The sequence below is a fragment of the Salmo salar genome, chromosome ssa03 (assembly GCF_905237065.1).
Source record: "Salmo salar chromosome ssa03, Ssal_v3.1, whole genome shotgun sequence".
In the NCBI taxonomy this organism is placed as follows: Eukaryota; Metazoa; Chordata; class Actinopteri; order Salmoniformes; family Salmonidae; genus Salmo; species Salmo salar.
Window position 1 is genome coordinate 11,027,489 of NC_059444.1, and position 21,439 is coordinate 11,048,927.

The 21,439-nt window shown below is 44.0% G+C and overlaps 1 protein-coding gene across 2 annotated transcripts in view; it reads right to left on the bottom strand.

Moving 5' to 3' along the window:
* Positions 1-428: 428 nt before the first annotated feature.
* cfap57 (cilia and flagella associated protein 57) overlaps positions 429-21,439 on the bottom strand; it is a 31,884-nt gene continuing 10,873 nt past the window's right edge. For both annotated transcript variants that reach the window (XM_014189430.2, XM_014189434.2), the window contains 14 exons: positions 19,977-20,189; positions 19,334-19,507; positions 18,909-19,070; positions 18,164-18,319; positions 14,167-14,260; positions 13,454-13,644; positions 12,805-12,978; positions 11,366-11,524; positions 9,119-9,262; positions 7,200-7,316; positions 4,106-4,240; positions 3,603-3,746; positions 3,072-3,201; positions 429-1,293 (listed from right to left, as the gene is read on the bottom strand). In XM_014189430.2, the coding sequence (XP_014044905.1) occupies positions 1,109-1,293; positions 3,072-3,201; positions 3,603-3,746; positions 4,106-4,240; positions 7,200-7,316; positions 9,119-9,262; positions 11,366-11,524; positions 12,805-12,978; positions 13,454-13,644; positions 14,167-14,260; positions 18,164-18,319; positions 18,909-19,070; positions 19,334-19,507; positions 19,977-20,189 (2,178 nt within the window). In that variant the 3' untranslated portion in view covers positions 429-1,108. The remainder of the gene's footprint in view (positions 1,294-3,071; positions 3,202-3,602; positions 3,747-4,105; positions 4,241-7,199; positions 7,317-9,118; positions 9,263-11,365; positions 11,525-12,804; positions 12,979-13,453; positions 13,645-14,166; positions 14,261-18,163; positions 18,320-18,908; positions 19,071-19,333; positions 19,508-19,976; positions 20,190-21,439) is intronic.

Sequence of the window (21,439 nt, forward strand, 5' to 3'; positions counted from 1 at the left end):
AACATCCTGATTTATTTGTGTATATTTCAGTGGTTAGAAGCAAAAGTTGCAATTTATATTTCTTGAAATTTCAACAGTTTTGTTCTTCGGAAAGGAAAGTATCCAAAATAACTAGGTGTTGTAATCATTACATTATCAGTGGAATACTGTTACGTATTTGAGAGTTTCATTCTACTCTACAGTCAACTCCTGCCGCGCCCATACTCCACAACACATTTTTATTTTTTTTACCTTTATTTAACTAGGCAAGTCAGTTAAGAACAAATTCTTATTTACAATGACGGCCTAGGAACAGTGGGTTAACTGCCTTGTTCTGGGGCAGAACGACAGATTTTTACTTTGTCAGCAACCTTTCGGTTACAAGTCCAACGCTCTAACTACTAGGCTACCTACCGCCCCACATGACGTGTAATACATTCAAACACATATTTCAGGAACATTTTTAAATCTTTATTTACATCACACATAACACAAATAGCTTCTTATTGCCCGACTATATAATATAAATACTCTCTGCTCGTATTTGACTGTTGAAATGGTGTTTTCAATGCTTCACTCAGTGCGACTATGTGATAGATATTGTGGGCAGACCACCTGATCAATCCCTGGCCCTGTGTTTCTGCAGGTGGCTTCTAGCCTGGTCCCAGATCAGTTTGTGCTGTATAGCCAACTCCTATGGTCATTGTCATGCAAATCAGCACAAACAGATCTGGGACCAGGCTAGATGCCCTCAGCTCGACTACCTCCATGTATAATCAGTACATGTATCTCTACATGTATGTAGTTCATTGGGTATATGCCATGTCTACTGCTCATGTCCACCAATGTCAGGTTAATTCGATTAAAACTGAGTTCCTTCAGGGTCCTAATCTGACCTGGGTTCAAATAGTATTTATTTTCGCTCAGCGTTTGATTGAGCCAACCTGAAATGCTGGATTTGCACTTTTTTAGGTCTGTTCTACTCCATTGTGCCAGGCAAGCTCAATCAAACTCTGCTAAATTATTTTAAAGAAAACCAATAACATTTAGCTTTTAACCAATAACTCTTAACTCAGGTAACCATCACAACTCCTCTCCACCCTCCTCCTTCTCCTCTCCTCCCCCAGGATCAAGTGGTGAGTACGGGCAGCTTGGTGCTGCTAGAGGGGGGTCTTAGGGACTGGTACTGGCCCTGGCCCTGCATCTGCATCTTCAGCCTCTGGATCTCCACGCGCTGCAGCTGGATGATACGCTCCGCTTCCTCCTCGAAATTCAGCCTCGTCACCAAACCCCTCCCCTCCACAGAGGTCAGCGCTATGAGGATAGAGAGGTCAGAAGTCAGCGCTATGAGGATACAGAGGTCAGAAGTCAGCGCTATGGGGATACAGAGGTCAGAAGTCAGCGCTATGAGGATACAGAGGTCAGAGGTCAGCGCTATGAGGATACAGAGGTCAGAAGTCAGCGCTATGAGGATACAGAGGTCAGAAGTCAGCGCTATGGGGATACAGAGGTCAGAAGTCAGCGCTATGAGGATACAGAGGTCAGAAGTCAGCGCTATGAGGATAGAGAGGTCAGAAGTCAGCGCTATGGGGATACAGAGGTCAGAAGTCAGCGCTATGAGGATACAGAGGTCAGAAGTCAGCGCTATGAGGATAGAGAGGTCAGAAGTCAGCGCTATGGGGATACAGAGGTCAGAAGTCAGCGCTATGGGGATACAGAGGTCAGAAGTCAGCGCTATGAGGATACAGAGGTCAGAAGTCAGCGCTATGAGGATACAGAGGTCAGAAGTCAGCGCTATGAGGATACAGAGGTCAGAGGTCAGCGCTATGGGGATACAGAGGTCAGAAGTCAGCGCTATGGGGACACAGAGGTCAGCGCTATGGGGATACAGAGGTCAGAAGTCAGCGCTATGAGGATATAGAGGTCAGAAGTCAGCGCTATGGGGACACAGAGGTCAGAAGTCAGCGCTATGGGGATACAGAGGTCAGAAGTCAGCGCTATGGGGATACAGAGGTCAGAAGTCAGCGCTATGGGGATACAGAGGTCAAAAGTCAGCGCTATGAGGATAGAGAGGTCAGAAGTCAGCGCTATGGGGATACAGAGGTCAGAAGTCAGCGCTATGGGGATACAGAGGTCAGCGCTATGGGGATACAGAGGTCAGAAGTCAGCGCTATGGGGACACAGAGGTCAGCGCTATGGGGATACAGAGGTCAGAAGTCAGCGCTATGGGGACACAGAGGTCAGAAGTCAGCGCTATGGGGACACAGAGGTCAGAAGTCAGCGCTATGGGGACACAGAGGTCAGAAGTCAGCGCTATGGGGACACAGAGGTCAGAAGTCAGCGCTATGGGGATACAGAGGTCAGCGCTATGGGGATACAGAGGTCAGCGCTATGGGGATACAGAGGTCAGAAGTCAGCGCTATGGGGACACAGAGGTCAGAAGTCAGCGCTATGGGGATACAGAGGTCAGCGCTATGGGGATACAGAGGTCAGCGCTATGGGGATACAGAGGTCAGAAGTCAGCGCTATGGGGATATAGAGGTCAGAAGTCAGCGCTATGGGGACACAGAGGTCAGCGCTATGGGGACACAGAGGTCAGAAGTCAGCGCTATGGGGATACAGAGGTCAGAAGTCAGCGCTATGGGGATACAGAGGTCAGAAGTCAGCGCTATGGGGACACAGAGGTCAGAAGTCAGCGCTATGGGGATACAGAGGTCAGAGGTTTACACTACGGTAATGCGTGTGGTCAAGAGGGTCATATCATGCTTTTTCTTGCATTAATGTTCATTTATTAATTAGTTTTTTTTGTTTTAGAATGCATGGGAAGTTGTTCCATCACTACATAGAAACAAGAACGCATTCAAAACTATTGAAGATGAACAGGGGACAAATTTACTAGCTAAGCGTTTGCACCAAAGTTTGCAGAATGTTTTTTCCAAAAAGGATTCCATTATTGAAGACAGAAATAAAGGTCAGAAGTGTGAACGCAGGATGAACCGATAAAACAAGTAGAAACAGATCAACTCTCAGGTCAAACTGTTATCTGGGTTATAGTGAATATCAGATATTGTTGTGTGTGAGGGTCCAGTCACCTGTGAGGTCTGAGGAGCTCACTTTCTTTTTGCTGATGCCCATTTGGCTCTTATAGTCGTGGACCTGAGTCCTCAGCAGACGCAGCTCCCGCCTCAGATCATTCATCTCCTTTATCAGAGACACGTTCTCCTGGAAAAGAGACATGAAACTGAACTTCAGTGCTAAACTGAAATTAGGATTTTGAAATAGCAGTGGAATTTAATTAGTGGAATATGGAATGTGAATAAACCACACTATATACATTGGAAGGTAAATTCCCAGCTCTCAAAATTGGGTAGTAGAGGTCATCATTTTCTGGTTGAAAAGTCATGTTCAGTAGGGGGAAAAGCATTTGAACTGGGTAGGTACTAACTGAATTTATCCAATAAGAACAGATTTTCGTTTTCAGTTACAAAATGTTTTGCTACAGTGTGCCCTACTGAACACAACCCCGGTTTTCACATTGAAGCATTGTCTTCAGCACATTGTCTTCTCAACACATTTTGCCCACGGGGCTGCGGTTGGTATTAGCGATCGTCTCTCCCTCCCACCTTCATGATCTTGACGTTGTCTGTCCGGTGGACCTCTGTGTCTTTGGCCAGCTTCCTCTTCAGAGACGCCACATTCCTCTCCAGGTGTTCCCTCTGACGACTGTACTCCCTCTGGATGTCTGCGTCCACACCCACTATGTCCACCTCAACACACACACATTACACACACACATTATACACACACACGTTCATTTTACTAGCATGTGTGTTTTTGTGTTTCCTGAATATTTATGCCGGATGCTAACTGGTAATTCATTCCCTTAAAGTGGTACTTTATCAAAAACATTTTAGAAATGCATCCAACTAATCTGTGTTAAGTGTGTGTCTGTGAGCCAGCATGCAGAGCAGCACTTGAGTGTGTATGTGTGTGTGTGTGCGCGCATCATCGTCCTGTCTCATCCTGCCATAACCTTCCACACAGAATACTTTTTAGTGTGTGTGTGTGTGTGTGTGTGTGTGTGTGTGTGCGCGCGCGCGTCCACTGGCACGTATAGCCATCTCACCACATCACTCTGCTGGATGTAGTGGTCATAGAGCTCTCTGATACTGTCCTTTAACCTCTTCGGCTCCTGGATGAAGCCAACACAGTTATGGAGGTCTGTCTTGAACCTGCGTACCAGGGCCTCCACGTCCCTCACCTGGGTGGAGAGCAAGAGGAATTACCAGACAGATATATTCATATACTTTGTTTATGTACAGCATCAAATCAAATGTTATTGGTCACATACACGTGTTTAGCAGATGTTATTAGTCACATACACGTGTTTAGCAGATGTTATTGGTCACATAAACGTGTTTACCAGATGTTATTAGTCACATACACGTGTTTAACAGATGTTATTAGTCACATACACGTGTTTAACAGATGTTATTGCGGGTGTAGCGAAATGCTTTGTGTTTCTATCTCCGACAGTGCAGTAATATCTAACAAATAATATCTAACAATTTCACAACAACACACAAATCTAAAGTAAAGGAATGGAATTAAGAATATATAAATATTTGGATGAGCAATGTCAGAGCAGCATAGACTAAGATACAGTAGAAGAGAATACAGCATATACATATGAGATGAGTAATGGAAATTATGTAAACATTGGGCTATGTCTTTGAACTAGGCCTATATGCTCTAACTCATCGGTCTCCAACCTTTTCCAGCATGAGAGCTACTTTAAAAAAAATGAAACGTTGCGAGCTACTATTTCTTTTAATGCTTTCAAATAGGCACATTCTTCCCTTCCCTACCCTGCAACTCTTCCCCGGGACCTGTACAGTTGAAGTCGGAAGTTTACATACACCTTAGCCAAATACATTTAAACTCCGTTTTTCACAATTCCTGACATTTAATCCTAGTAAAAAGTCCCTGTCTTAGGTAAAACGTTTCAGGTAGCCTTCCACAAGATTCCCACAATAAGTTGGGTGAATTTTGGCCCATTCCTCCTGGCAGAGCTGGTGTAACTGAGTCAGGTTTGTAGGCCTCCTTGCTCGCACATGCTTTTTCAGTTCTGCCCACAAATGTTCTATAGGATTGAGGTCAGGGCTTTGTGATGGCCACTCCAATACCTTGACTTTGTTCTCCTTAAGCCATTTTGCCACAACTTTGGAAGTATGCTTGGGGTCATTGTCCATTTGGAAGACCCATTTACGACCAAGCTTTAACTTCCTCACTGATGTCTTGAGATGTTGCTTCAATATATCCGCATAATTTTCCATCCTCATGATGCCATCTATTTTGTGAAGTGCACTAGTCCCTCCTGCAGCAAAGCAACCCCACAACATGATGCTGCCACCCCTGTGCTTCACGGTTGGGATGGTGTTCTTCGGCTTGCAAGCCTCCCCCTTTTTCCTCCAAACATAACAATGGTCATTATGGCCAAACAGTTCTATTTTTGTTTCATCAGACCAGAGGACATTTCTCCAAAAAGTACAATCTTTGTCCCCATGTGCAGTTGCAAACCGTAGTCTGGCTTTTTTTGAATGGTGGTTTTGGAGCAGTGGCTTCTTCCTTGCTGAGCGGCCTTTCAGGTTATGTCGATATAGGACTCGTTTTACTGTGGATACAGATACTTTTGTACCTGTTTCCTCCAGCATCTTCACAAGGTCCTTTGCTGTTGTTCTGGGATTGATTTGCACTTTTCGCACCAAAGTACGTTCATCTCTAGGGGACAGAACGCCTCTCCTTCCTGAGCGGTATGACGGCTGCGTGGTCGCATGGTCCCATGAATTTTCCAAGCTGTTTAAAGGCACAGTCAACTTCGTGTATGTAACTTCTGACCCACTGGATTTGTGATACAGTGAATTATAAGTGAAATAATCTGTCTGTAAACAATTGTTGGAAAAATGATTTGTGTCATGCACAAAGTAGATGTCCTAACCAACTTGCCAAAACTATAGTTTGTTAACAAGACATTTGTGGAGTGGTTGAAGAACAAGTTTTAATGACTCCAACCTAAGTGTATGTAAACTTCCGACTTCAACTGTATGCATTTTCTGTCAATATACCTGGTAATATAATGGTTAATAAACAGAATTTGGCATGACAGGCCCCATACAATTCTATTTTGTATATTTCTGAATTCTGTTTTATTTTTCCTGGTTTGGGATTTTTTTACTCTCAATATTAAACATTTTAATTGGAAAAAAAATGGATGGTCTGAGTCCATGTCAATGCTTAAATCACATCAGAAGACAATTTGTTGGGTCTGAAAAAAATGTCATCGATTTTTGAGTGTAATTCCCCTTTAATTGTGCATCTAGCAAGAGAGGAATGTGTCGGTCTAGCGATGTTTCTGCTGTTAGGCCTACTGTTGCAGCACATGTCATGGCAGAGTTAGCAAATCAATTGCCACCCAAATTATACAAATAATGATGATATCTTTCTGTCAGGTAAGCCTACTTTGCAGTTTACATTTAGCTGAGAAGGATTTTGTAGCCTTTCTGTCTACAAACAAGACACTGGTTATCATTAGCATCGCTAACTGGCTACATAAGGCCTGACACACGCATCAAAAGGAGACAGACGGGCAATATTGCTGGAAATTAATTGGCAGATATTGTGTTACGTGTCTAACCAAGGGTGGGATAATGTCAATGTGGCTTTGATTGGATAGTAGCTGGGAGTTTTATGTTTATGACAGTTTGCAATGGTTCCCGAGTGGCGCAGCAGTCTAAGGTACTGCATCTCAGTGCTAGAGATGTAACTACAGACCCTGGTTCGATCCTAGGCTGTATCACAACCGGCCGTGATCGGGAGTAACATAGGGCGGTGCACAATTAGCCCAGTGCCGTCCGGGTTAGGGTTTGCCGGGGGTAGGCCGTCATTGTTAATAAGAATTTGTTCTTTAACTGACTTGCCTAGTTAAATAAAAGACATGCATAATGTATAAGTGCATATGACATAGGGGCTAGGGGTCCCATTCAGAATAGGTAGTCCCTGTCCATGTCTTTAAGATTCTCTACTATATACAGTGTTTTCATGAGGTGAAGTGAAATATTTGGTATGAGCCTTCTCTCGCTCTTCCCATAATCCCCACAAAACCTCTCTGATTCTCATCCATTCTCAGGTAAAGCAGACAGGCATACTCCAGCCTCTCTCACCCTCTGCGTCTCCTTGTGCATCTCCTTATCGGTGGCTTTCAGTTTGAGTCTCAGCTCAGTGATGTTCAGCTCCAGCTGAGTGTTCCTCTTGTGGACCTGGTCCAGCTCGCCCTCCATCTAACAAAGAGAGCATCCATTGGCCAGTCAGTCACTCTCAATGAGTGCTACAATACATACACTGAGTATACAAAACCTTATTGAGGAACACCTCTTTCCGTGACATAGAATGACCAGGTGAATCCAGGTGAAAGATGTGATCTCTTATTAATGTCACTTGTTAAATCTACTTCAATCAGTGTAGATGAAGGGGAGGAGACAGGTTAAATAATATATTTTTAGACTTGAGACAGGCTTTGGATAGTGAGTTTTTAATGAGTGTAGGGTTAGTTCAACAGTTTCCCATGTGTATCAAGAATGGTCCACCACCCAAAGGACATCCAGCCAACTTGACAACTATGGGAAGCATTGGAGTCAACATGGGCCAGCATCCCTGTGGAACACTTTCGACACCTTGTAGAGTCCATGCCCCGACGAATTGAGACTTTTCTGAGGACAAAATGGGAGGGGGGGGTGCAACTCCATATTAATGTTCCTAATGTTTTATGTGTGACACTGAGTGAAGAACTGAAGTGGTCAACGCTCTGGCTCTCCCTCCCTCCATCTACTCTGGCTCTCCCTCCCTCCCTCCATCTACTCTGGCTCTCCCTCCCTCCCTCCATCTACTCTGGCTCTCCCTCCCTCCCTCCCTCCCTCCATCTACTCTGGCTCTCCCTCCCTCCCTCCCTCCCTCCATCTACTCTGGCTCTCCCTCCCTCCCTCCCTCCCTCCATCTACTCTGGCTCTCCCTCCCTCCCTCCATCTACTCTGGCTCTCCCTCCCTCCCTCCATCTACTCTGGCTCTCCCTCCATCTACTCTGGCTCTCCCTCCCTCCCTCCCTCCATCTACTCTGGCTCTCCCTCCATCTACCAATGGAGAAGGTAACACTATACTTAAAGCCTACAGGTATGCCGCAATGAAGAGAGCACCGGGTACTCAACCTCAATGAGCTCACGATATAGGCTATTGCAGTTTGCTGCAGCATCATATTCATGTCCACCTACATCTTACATGCATCCTCATGTGTTGACTGGAGGGCTAGAGAGAGAGGGGTCAATGCAGGGCTAGAGAGAGGGGTCAATGCAGGGCTAGAGAGAGGGGTCAATGGAGGGCAGAGAGAGGGGTCAATGCAGGGCTAGAGAGAGGGGTCAATGCAGGGCTAGAGAGAGGGGTCAATGCAGGGCTAGAGAGAGGGGTCAATACAGGGCTAGAGAGGGAGGGGTCAATGCAGGGCTAGAGAGAGGGGTCAATGCAGGGCTAGAGAGAGGGGTCAATGCAGGGCTAGAGAGAGGGGTCAATGAAGGGCTAGAGAGAGGGGTCAATGCAGGGCTAGAGAGAGGGGTCAATGCAGGGCTAGAGAGAGGGGTCAATGCAGGCGATTCTAGGTGCTTTCGTGTGTAAATGCAACATGGCAAATGTACTGTATGTCATGGCATTTTGATCAGATATATGAAATTGTGGATCTTTTGTGGGCTTTTTTTCCCCCCCATGTTAGATGTGCAAGTGTGATGAGTGAGAAAATGTAGCGGTCAATGCTGATGATTCAGGTGGACAACAACATTATGACACGAATGTCGGAAGTAGCATTTTGATCAGCAATAAGAATGTATGTATTTCTGATATTTCTGCTGCTCACCTGTATGATCGTATAATATTATACACCATTTAATCCAAAACGACTTAGTCATGCCTGCATACGTTTTACGTACTGGTGGTTCCAGGAATTGAACCCCTTATCTTGGCATTGCATGCACCATGCTCTACCAACGGAGATACAGAGGACCACTGAGACCATCTAAAAACAGATGTAGCTGTCTCTCACCTCTTGAATCTGCTCTTTCATCTCTTTGATGTCGTTCTCTCTGGGCTCGATCTGTTTCTTCAGTTCTTTGATCTTGTAGTCCAGGACAAACTTGAACTTCTCCAGCTCCTGGTTCTTCTTCTTCAGGTCGTAGATTCTCTTCTCCTGCAAAAGGAGGAGTTTTGTTACCTCTTTTATAACCCAAAACATGTCTCTGTTGTACTAATAGCTACTGTGGTAGTTCTGACATTTTGGTCCAAAATGAGTTATTCACATAGAGTTGCTCTTCAGGCTGTCCTTTACATGTGAGACATGTCAGATAAAAATAAAAAGGACGTTTACGATGAAAAAAATCTAAATCAGAAACGTCCATCTGCGCAAACACCTTTTAACTTGGCGTCATAAGGTCCTATCTGCAATCCAATCACACAACACTGGGTTGTCAATCAAAATAACTGTATGTAAGAAAATATACTTATTGAGTCAAAAAGAGGAAGACATCACAAAACAGTTCTCAATACCCATGATCTCAGAACTATACAGTCTGCAGAGAGAACCATATAGTAACAGGTCCTGGATTAGTTATATCATAGATTCTGGTCCTCTTTTTAAATTACTTCGATTTTTTATCACAACTTTTTCAGAAGACTGGCCATAACATAACGTAAGCTCTTTTTAAGGTAAAAACAAATAAATACAGGTGCCTTAGATCATGTTTTAGGCCCTTAGGAGAAGCATTTCTGTTTTTGTCTTGTACTTTATCAATAGGAAAACCTCAATGGAAGGAGTATTTCACTAAAATTACCACATTTTATTGATAACTAGCAAGTAGTTTACTGACGTTGGTTGTCAGAGACTAGAAAAATATATCAGTTTACTCATTCTGAGCTAAGCTTTAGCAATGTTGCTAGTTCTCCATAAGATATACACTGAGTTGACCAAACATTAGGAACACTTTCCTAATATTGAGTCGTCTTGCCCATTCACCCTCTGAATGACACACATACACAATACATGTCTCAAGGCTTAGAAATCCTTTTTTAACCTGTCTCCTCCCCTTCATCTACACTGATTGAAGTGGATTTAACAAGTGACATCAATAAGGGATCATAGCTTTCACCTGGATTCACCTGGTCAGTCTATGTCATGGAAAGAGCATGTTCCTTCATGTTTTGTCCACTCAGTGTAGTGTATTTGTAATTTTAAGGCACTATTGCTTTAACAAATGTGTGATGAACATGAATTAATATTTTGGATGATGTGTTTAGAAAGAAGGGTATTTATCTTTATGTAATCATTAAATGTGTGTATTTTTCTATTGAAAGTGAAATAATTGTAACATTCTGTGCTAGATAAGACCGTATGACTGAACCCAGATAGGACCGTATGGCCGAACCCAGATAGGACCGTATGGCCGAACCCAGATAGGACCGTATGGCCGAACCCAGATAGGACCCTATGGCCGAACCCAGATAGGACCCTATGGCCGAACCCAGATAGGACCCTATGGCCGAACCCAGATAGGACCCTATGGCCGAACCCAGATAGGACCGTATGGCCGAACCCAGATAGGACCGTATGGCCGAACCCAGATAGGACCGTATGGCCGAACCCAGATAGGACCCTATGGCCGAACCCAGATAGGACCCTATGGCCGAACCCAGATAGGACCCTATGGCCGAACCCAGATAGGACCGTATGGCCGAACCCAGATAGGACCGTATGGCCGAACCCAGATAGGACCGTATGGCCGAACCCAGATAAGACCGTATGGCCGAACCCAGATTGACATTTCAGAGCCATAAGGTTCTATCTGCGATTGCACCCCCCTACTCTGCACTTTAGGTACCTTACTGGGTTATGAAAGAATGATGTACTACATATTGAGTTGTATTTAGGAAAGATGTTCCAGAAGAAGAAGCTAACATAATCAGTGTCTCGTCTCCCTACCAATAACTAGTGCTAGAAGGTGGATCCAATACATATGCCCCCTTACACAGAACGTACCCTACAGTAGGTCATGTTTAGTTTTCTGTTAAAAAACACTAAACAAAAAACAACATTTATTTTTCTCCGTCTCAGTCCCTTTTCTCTTGTTTGATGCCTAATGAACAGGACCCTGTCCATCCCCACTTTGACTTGGATGGTCTCGTCTCTCTCCTGGATCTCCTTCTTCAGGCCCACAATGTGCGTCTCCAACCCTCCCCTAGCCTAGGTTCCTCCAGTACCTGTACCCGCCCCATCCCCCTGCAGCCACCCACCACCCACCTTATCCTGGATGGTCTCGTCCCTCTCTTGGATCTCTTTCTTCAGGCCCAGGATGTCCTTCTCCAGGGACTTGATGACCCCTCGTAGCTTCTGCTGCTCCACCCTCAGCTTCTCAATCTCCACGTTGCGGTCGTCTATATCCTTCTGCAGGCTGCTGAACTGTCACGGGAGAAGACAGAGAGGGGAGAAGACAGAGAGAAGACATGTTTAAAGAGTGTGAATGAGAAGTGGAGATTCAATAGATTATAGAATAGATATTTCATAGATATAATATATTGTAGCAGCCTATACTGCACGTGGGAGCTATAACACTGTATGTGGAAGCTATAGCATACTGTATGTGGAAGCTATAACATACTGTATGTGGAAGCTATAACATACTGTATGTGGAAGCTATAACATACTGTATGTGGAAGCTATAACATACTGTATGTGGAAGCTATAGCATACTGTATGTAGAAGCTATAACATACTGTACGTGGAAGCTATAACATACTGTATGTGGAAGCTATAGCATACTGTACGTGGAAGCTATAGCATATTGTATGTGGAAGCTATAGCATACTGTATGTGGGAGCTATAACATACTGTACGTGGAAGCTATAGCATATTGTATGTGGAAGCTATAGCATACTGTATGTGGGAGCTATAACATACTGTATGTGGAAGCTATAGCATACTGTACGTGGAAGCTATAGCATATTGTATGTGGAAGCTATAGCATACTGTATGTGGGAGCTATAACATACTGTACGTGGAAGCTATAGCATACTGTACGTGGAAGCTATAGCATACTGTACGTGGAAGCTATAGCATACTGTATGTGGAAGCTATAGCATACTGTATGTGGGAGCTATAACATACTGTATGTGGAAGCTATAGCATACTGTACGTGGAAGCTTTAGCATACTACATACTGTATGTGGAAGCTATAACATACTGTATGTGGAAGCTATAGCATACTGTATGTGGAAGCTATAGCATATTGTACATGGAAGCTATAACATACTGTATGTGGAAGCTATAGCATACTGTACGTGGAAGCTATAACATACTGTATGTGGGAGCTATAACATACTGTATGTGGAAGCAATAGCATACTGTACGTGGAAGCTATAACATACTGTATGTGGAAGCTATAGCATACTGTATGTGGAAGCTATAACATACTGTATGTGGGAGCTATAACATACTGTATGTGGAAGCTATAGCATACTGTATGTGGAAGTTATAACATACTGTATGTGGAATAAAAAGCATTTTATCATGGAATACTGAATGTAGTTAACCCGTTGTTTCAAAGACATTGGAGGACTGGAGATATGAATAACTTGTGTTCTCTGTTGTTCTGTGGTCTGGTTTTTACATGATGAGTGGATTAGGGTTATTCTACGAGTGGGGAACGAAAGAGTGAAGATAACTGTTTATTTTGTATTGACCTTTTTCCTCATGACACCAGTCTCTCCCTTCAGGCGCAGGTTGATCTCTTTCTCTACCCGTAGCTTCCTCTCGTACTTGATGCGGATGTCCTGGATCTCCCGGTCTCCGTCCTCCTCCATCTGCTTCTTGGACTCCTCAAACTCCCTCACCTGCTGCCTGGACTCGTCCTGACACTGAGACACACACACACACACACACACACACACACACACACACACACACACACACACACACACACACACACACACACACACACACACAAAATCAGAACTCAGATACAGAAATATGATAAGCTTAAAGAGGGGATGAACTTGGCTTTTCCACCTGCTCATTAAGATATGCAAGAAGCCACGAGCCAGAGATTTTTTGCGGGTGTGGTTTGACTTCGGTGTGTTATAATCGATATAGCCTATCGTTGTGTGTTCCTCTTTACAGCCACAGTATCAACCGCGTGACGCAGCATGACAACGTGAATATGATAGATCAAGAATCCCAAGCCCTGAGTTTCCTCTTTTCTAGAGTAGTATCTATGATGACAATTTGTGATGGAGCTTGGCCTCGTACAAGAGGGTGAGCCCTCCAGAGTACATCCTAGCCCCATCCGCCCACCCCCGGACCCCCTGTCCCTACCCTCTATCCCCACCTCACCTGGCCCAGCATGAGCATCTTCTCCTGGAGCTTGGCTTCGTAGAAGAGGGTGAGCTCCTCCAGGGCGCGGCCCTTGCTGTCCTCCATGGCCTGCAGCTGCCGCTCGTAGCCCTCCTGCATGTGCTGCGACTTGAGCTGTAGCTCCTGGTACTTCTCGTACTCCAGCATCAGCTTCTGGTTACTGGTCGACTCTGGGGAATGACGAAGATGATGACATGGCGGCAGGTAGCCTAGTGGTTAGAGCGTTGGGCCAATAATCGAAAGGTTGCTAGATCGAATCCCCCGAGCTGCCAAGGTAAACATCTGTCGTCCTGCCCCTGAACAAGGCAGTTAATCCACTGTTCCTAGGCCGTCATTGTAAATAAGAACTTGTTCTTAACTGACTTGCCTAGTTACATTTTTTTAAATTATTTAAAAATGTTCCTCTAGCAGACGCCTTTACCTTAAACAGCTTACACCGTACGGTGTGGCCCATGCAGGATTCAAACCCACTACTCGTGGAGGGTGTGCATGTATGAGTGTGCAAATGTGGCAGTAAAATACAGGGCCCAGCAGGGTTATTGAATACAAAACTTGATCTGAATGTTCTGTTGTAAAGTATTAAGAGGTTACGTTCAGCTAAGGTCATAAGGTTTCAGAATATTTTATTGAATCTTAAGAAATTGCATTCACGTGTGGTTACGTAGATTTTTTAAAATTTATTTCTCTCTTACCGAAATCCTGCTGCTCTCTGGAGTGTTTCTCCACGACCTCCCTCATGACCTCCTGGTGGGACAATTCCTGCTTCTCTTTCTCCATTTTCAGGACCTGCAACACAACAGATCAGACCTGGGTTCATTTATCTTCATCAATTAGCGTTTGCTTTAGCCTGCCTAGAGTGCCAGCTGGGCGGGTTTGTCATTTTTTACAAACTTTTTCTATTGGTTCTGTTGAAACAGGGAAGCTCAGTCAAGCCCAGATAAGAGTATTCGAAATGATTTCAAATAGTATTTTGAAGCCAGCTCTGCAACTGAATAATGTATATAAACGTATACACATATAGACTATGAATATGCATGTCTATATAAGCACAACAGATGGACCACAACCCTGAATGAAGGGTTCTCTCAAAGGAAAATGTACTGTGTTGACATACAAACATCTGCACATTTGTCCCATACCAGGTGCTGCATTAGAGTAAACAGTAATGATTGTTTGTGAGAAATAAGCAGTAGTTGAGTGAATCTGCTTTTAGCAGGCTACTTGAAGAACAAACATCTGCTTTCCTATAAGAGATGTAGTCTGCACAAAGCGCTCGTCTAGCTTCTTCACTCATAGGAAAACAGATATCTGCTTTCCTATAAGAGATGTGTATCAGGAATCAAGGTAAGACCCAAGTGCAGACTGTGTGAAGTAACAATGTTTATTGTAACCACAGGGGCAGGCAAACGACAGGTCAAGGTAGGCAGGGGTCGATAACCCAGAGCAGAGGCCAAGGTACAGGTCAGCAGGCAGGCTCAGAGACAGGCAGTGGTCAGGCAGGCAGGTACAGGGTCAGGGACAGGCAGTGGTCAGGCCGGCAGGTACAGGGTCAGGACAGGTAAAGGTCAAAACCAGGAGAACGAGAAAAAGAGAGACTAGGGAAAAACAGGAGCTCAGACTAAATGCTGGTACACTTGAACAAACAAGACAAACTGGCAACAGACAGAAAACACAGGTATAAATACCCAGGGGATAATGGGGAAGATGGGCAACACCTGGAGGGGGGTGGAGACAAGCAAAAGGACAGGTGAAACAGATCAGGGCGTGACAATGTAGTCTGCACAAAGCACTCGTCTAGCTTCTTCACTCATAGGAAAACATATATGTTCTTCGAGTAGCCTGCTAAAAACATATTCACTCTCTACTGTAGTCTAGTGCTCACAAACAGTACCCTGCATCAGGCCTAATAGAGGTCAGGTAAGGTTTGTTATTGGTTGCATCCCTTTCATTTCAAGGCCCAGGTCAACAGTATTAGAAAGACGATTTAAATGCAGTGCAGTTCACCAGCCTTGATTCAATACTCGTACTTTATCTGGATAGCAGCATGTTTGGGTTTAGTCCCCACATTCACAACAGTCTCAATTGCATACAGTATCAAGCGTCAACAGGAAGCAGGTGCAGAATCTAAAAGGTTAGGTTGTGCCGTGGTACAGGTAGAACAATTGGGGCAATGCGTGTGCAACACAGAGCTCTATCCAGATCATATCCCAGTGACACAGAGCTCTATCCAGATCATATCCCAGTGACACAGAGCTCTATCCAGATCATATCCCAGTGACACAGAGCTCTATCCACATCATATCCCAGTGACACAGAGCTCTATCCACATCATATCCCAGTGACACAGAGCTCTATCCACATCATATCCCAGTGACACAGAGCTCTATCCAGATCATATCCCAGTGACACAGAGCTCTATCCACATCATATCCCAGTGACACAGAGCTCTATCCACATCATATCCCAGTGACACAGAGCTCTATCCACATCATATCCCAGTGACACAGAGCTCTATCCACATCATATCCCAGTGACACAGAGCTCTATCCACATCATATCCCAGTGACACAGAGCTCTATCCACATCATATCCCAGTGACACAGAGCTCTATCCACATCATATCCCAGTGACACAGAGCTCTATCCACATCATATCCCAGTGACAGAGCTCTATCCAGATCATATCCCAGTGACAGAGCTCAATCCACATCATATCCCAGTGATAGTTTGTCCCAGAAACCTGTACCGCAGCCCGCAACTGTGGGCCAAGCAACAAATTGACCCTGTGTGAGTCAGTTGTACCCAGTGGCAACCCGTCATTCAGGGCAGGTGGGGCACGTTTTTAGCCCCCAAAAAATCATAAATTGGCATTAATACGTGTCATATAAGTTTGCAAACATGGCAAAATAAAATATATATATATCTTTGAGTTAGTAAAGCAGCATACAAACATGGTCTCTTTTTTGTTTTCTTGAGTAATGCAGCTCCAAAATGCAGGTGTTTCAGCCTCTCTCAGTGCTTTCTGTAATGGTGTGGGCAAGCCAGCAGAAAATACGGAGCGTTGCACTGTGATTGGCTCAGTGTTCTGTCACTCATGGGGACACTACGTCACCGCCAAGTCTAAGGATAGACTTAAAAAATTCTAGCCCATTGGGTGCTGCCATAGAGTTACATTAGAAGTGCCCATCCAAGAAGGCTCAAGGTCATTGGCCACAGATAAAATGACGTCAAATCACGTTATATCTACCGTAGCTTTGATTGGACTGATCATGTCAACATCATACTTTCAAAATCTTAGCTAGCAGTCATCATCGTGAATCAAGTCGACAATCTACTGGCAAATCCTTTTTAATCCTTGTCATATGAAGAGAAATAATGAAGAGAAATTATAGATAAAACGTATCGGTGCTCATTGGACATAAACATTACACAACAAGTTGGAAATCGCCAATTCAACAATGACTGGTTTGGAAGGAATCAGTGGCTAACTGCAAGCATTGCAAAGCAATCATTAGCCTGCTATTCAGTGGAGTGGCTGTGTGGTCCCAAGTCTAAGATTAAGGGTCTCTTTTCCAAGTTTAAAATTATAAACATTCAACACTGGCCATGCCATCAATGAAGCATGATTTGTGCCGCGCTCAAATCAACTGTTAACTCGGAACTTCAAAATCTGACTTTAGTGAATTCAAGACAACTGGGAACTCGGCTACAACTGGGAAAATAAGCTTTGAACTTTCATCCAAGTCGGAATTGTAAATCGGGAACTCGGGCATCTTTCCAGAGCTACAACCTGAAGATCACTGACGTCATCATGATTTAACCTTTTTTTCCCTCTTCTTCACAGTTCCCGGTTGTCTTGAATGCACCATAAATCCAGAGAATGCCAGACTTTGATGACAAAATTTGCCCACGAAGGATCACCGCGCCACCTTACTGTTCAAGTGAGCACAGCACAACAAGGTGAGTCCAAAAATGTCTTGTATGCTGCTGCATAAATGATGTAATATTAGGGAGATATGTATATTATAGCTAAGAAAGTAGTGTATGTTGAGGAGTAAGATGTTAGTAGCCCATGTGCCTCACCCTAATCACTTGGTCTATTTACCCCTCTTAATTTCACCTACTGGTCTGACTTGGTGGTGCACATGTAGCCTATAACTGGTTTTAGAGAAATGTTGTCATCGAATATTGTAAGAGCTTTTATTGTTTGCTTATATACCCACTTTATTTATCCTACGGTTATGACTTGGTGTACAGGGAGAACACTTAAGAACGGACCATGTTCTGAATTCTGTCGCTGTACATTCAAAAGTGCTGAACAGATAGTTATATTGACTACGTCCGTCCTAGCTCGCTCATGAATGTCTTAATCAAAATTATGGATTGCCTCTTATCCGCTTGTCGTCCCCTTATGCCATAGTTTGTACATCTCAATTGTCAGTAGAAACCACATTTGTTTAAGCAAATCAGCAATGTTTTTTTTTTAAGTCAGAAAATGAGGCTGAATTAACTGTTTCGCTGCCAGACAAGGCTCCGCTGATAGCCATGTGTAGCAGTGGTATAGTGCAATTCATGTATTGTTTAGTGTTGTGTTGTGTAGTGGCTTTGCTGGCATGCATTCCACATCTATTTTTTTTTGCCCCACAAAGGGGCATGCTAAAATACATGATAAAATCGCCACTGGTTGTACCTGGTTTTTGGTCTTGAGGGACTCGATCTCTTGGACAAACTTCTCTGAGAGGTCCTTGATTTTCTCGTTGTAGTTCATGTCCTTCAGACGCAGCTGGTACTCATTCTCCATCTTCAGCTCCTCCACACGGGTCTTCAGCTCCATCATGATCTGGTTCTGTTACAATAGAATAAAGTACAATAGAGCAGAACAGAACAGAATAGAATAGAACAGAACAGAATAGAACAGAATAGAACAGAGTAGAATAGAACAGAACAGAGTACAATAGAACAGAGTAGAATAGAACAGAACAGAATAGAACAGAATAGAACAGAGTAGAATAGAACAGAACAGAGTACAATAGAACAGAGTAGAATAGAACAGAACAGAATAGAACAGAATAGAACAGAGTAGAATAGAACAGAACAGAGTACAATAGAACAGAGTAGAAGAATAGAACAGAGTAGAATAGAACAGAGTAGAATAGAGTAGAGTAGAATAGAACAGAGTTGAATAAAACAGTAGAATAGAACAGAGTAGAATAGACGAGAGTAGGAAGGCAATGCATGATCAAGAGAAACAACCTAGACTATGATCAAGATAAACATTTACATAATCCTACTAGAGGCATGGAACTCAAAGCATTAGTAGCAATGGGCAAACCAGATGTAAATCAAAAGACATGCAAGTATCTCATGTTTTAACTGTATTTTCTCTCTCCCATATATCTCCCCTCTTTTTCTCCATAATCCGTCATGGCCAGTACCTTCTCCTCTAGGTCTGACTTGGTGATGAGGATCTCCTCAGCGTAGGTGATGTCCTTGTCTCTCTTCAGGCCGCGGCCCTCCTTGTCTATGATCTTCCAGATGAGCAGACAGCCGTCCTCAGACACCGTCAGCAGATACTGGTCGTCAAACGTGATCACCATCTGAGTGGGGACAGGGTAATAATAAGAATACATTTTATTTAAGTGTTCAGGTGGTACCTCCTTGTTTCATTCCATTATGAAACACTTTCTCCTTACTGAACAAGACCAACGTGATCATCATTATTTATATTTGTTAATTCAGTAGACTTTACTGTACAATGTACAAGTATCTGCCAAAATAAAGGAAACACCAACATAGTGTCTTAAGGTGTTGGGCCACCAGGAGCCGTCAGAACAGCTTCAATGCACCCTGGCACACCCACCTTGGTGACAGCCCCTGAGTGGGCCTGGTACTCGATCCAATCTTTCTGTGTGGATAGAGGGTACTTGATGGCCCTGACGGTCCCGATGGAGGTCCCTGCGAAGAGCATCCGTCCCGAGCGGGACATAGCGATGGTGGTGTAGGCCACGTCGTCCGCTGCCACCTCCCTAAGGATCTGAGAACAGTTTGTCACATTGGTACAAAGCACAAATCCGGTCCCAGATCAGTTTATGCTGTCTCGCCAACTCCTATGGTCATAGTTGCCAAGGCAGCACAAACAGATCTGGGATCACGCTAGTATACCATGTCATTCCCACTAGGGGCTTCTTCTCCTCGCAGAGGGAGAAGTGGGAGAAGAGGGAGAAAGATGAAACTGGGCCAACATTCTGCACATTTTCTCATTGATGAAACCATAGAAATGGATCTCTGTGGATGAAACATTCAATCTAAATGCAGTTTTCTACTCCCAAAAACTACAATTTGTTACAAACACAGTTACCTAAATTAAGTTTTGTAGACTTGACTCATTGCCAAACTTTCTAAAAACTATGTTGTTCAGAAGGAGAGCAAGGGAGAATTCAAGTTGTTGCACAAAGTGTTATCTAGGGAACCACCCTTAGCTGAGGGTATAACCTCAATCCCACCTGACAGTCTTGGATCTCCTTAAGGGTACAGTCTGTCCCCACAGCGAAGATAGTCTTGGCATCGGGCGAGATGGTGACGCCAGTGTAGCTGCAGGACTTCAGAACGCTCTCCGACTCGCGCTTGCTGTTCAGCGTGTTCCACTCGTACACGGCCCCGTCCATCCCGCACGACACCAGGCGACTGTCGTCCGTGCTCCACACGATGGCCCGCACCTGACAGACACCATTTATACACAATAACAAGTCAGACAGCAGGGAGATGTAGTAGTGACAGTCAGCTGGGTTTCATACATAGTCTCTGAGGGAAATTATGTTTGATGAGTATAGGACCATAGATTTTCCTGTTAACTTCTTTGGGATAGGGGGCAGTATTTTCACGGCCGGATAAAAAACGTAGATTTGACTAGAAAACACTCTAAAGTTTCTAAAACTGTTTGAATGGTGTCTGTGAGTATAACAGAACTCATATGGCAGGCCAAAACCTGAAAAGATTCCATGCAGGAAGTGCCCTGTCTGACAATTTGTTGTCCTTCTGTTGCATCTCTATCGAAAATACAGCATCTGTGCTGTAACGTGACACTTTCTAAGGCTTCCATTGGCTCTCTAAAGCCGCCAGAAAGTGGAATGGGGTGTCTGCTGTCTCTGGGCAAAGTATAGGAGCAGAGTTTGTAAGTGGTCAGCCTGGGGACAGTGAGACTGGAGATGCGCGGTCACGAGAACTCGCCATGTTTTTCTTTCTCTCTTTGAATGAATACAACGTTGCCCGGTTGGAATATTATCGCTATTTTATGAGAAAAATTGCATAAAAATTAATTTTAAACAGCGTTTGACATGCTTCTAAGTACGGTAATGGAATATTTAGAATTTTTTTATCACGAAATGCGCTCGCGCGTTACCCTTCGGATAGTGACCTGAACGCACGAACAAAACGGAGGTATTTGGATATAACTATGGATTATTTGGAACCAAAACAACATTTGTTGTTGAAGTAGAAGTCCTGGGAGTGCATTCTGACGAAGAACAGCAAAGGTAATCCAATTTTTCTAATACACTGCTCAAAAAAATAAAGGGAACACTAAAATAACACATCCTAGATCTGAATGAATGAAATAATCTTATTAAATACTTATTTCTTTACATAGTTGAATGTGCTGACAACAAAATCACACAAAAATAATCAATGGAAATCCAATTTATCAACCCATGGAGGTCTGGATTTGGAGTCACACTCAAAATTAAAGTGGAAAACCACACTACAGGCTGATCCAACTTTGATGTAATGTCCTTAAAACAAGTCAAAATGAGGCTTAGTAGTGTGTGTGGCCTCCACGTGCCTGTATGACCTCCCTACAACGCCTGGGCATGCTCCTGATGAGGTGGCGGATGGTCTACTGAGGGATCTCCTCCCAGACCTGGACTAAAGCATCCGCCAACTCCTGGACAGTCTGTGGTGCAACGTGGCG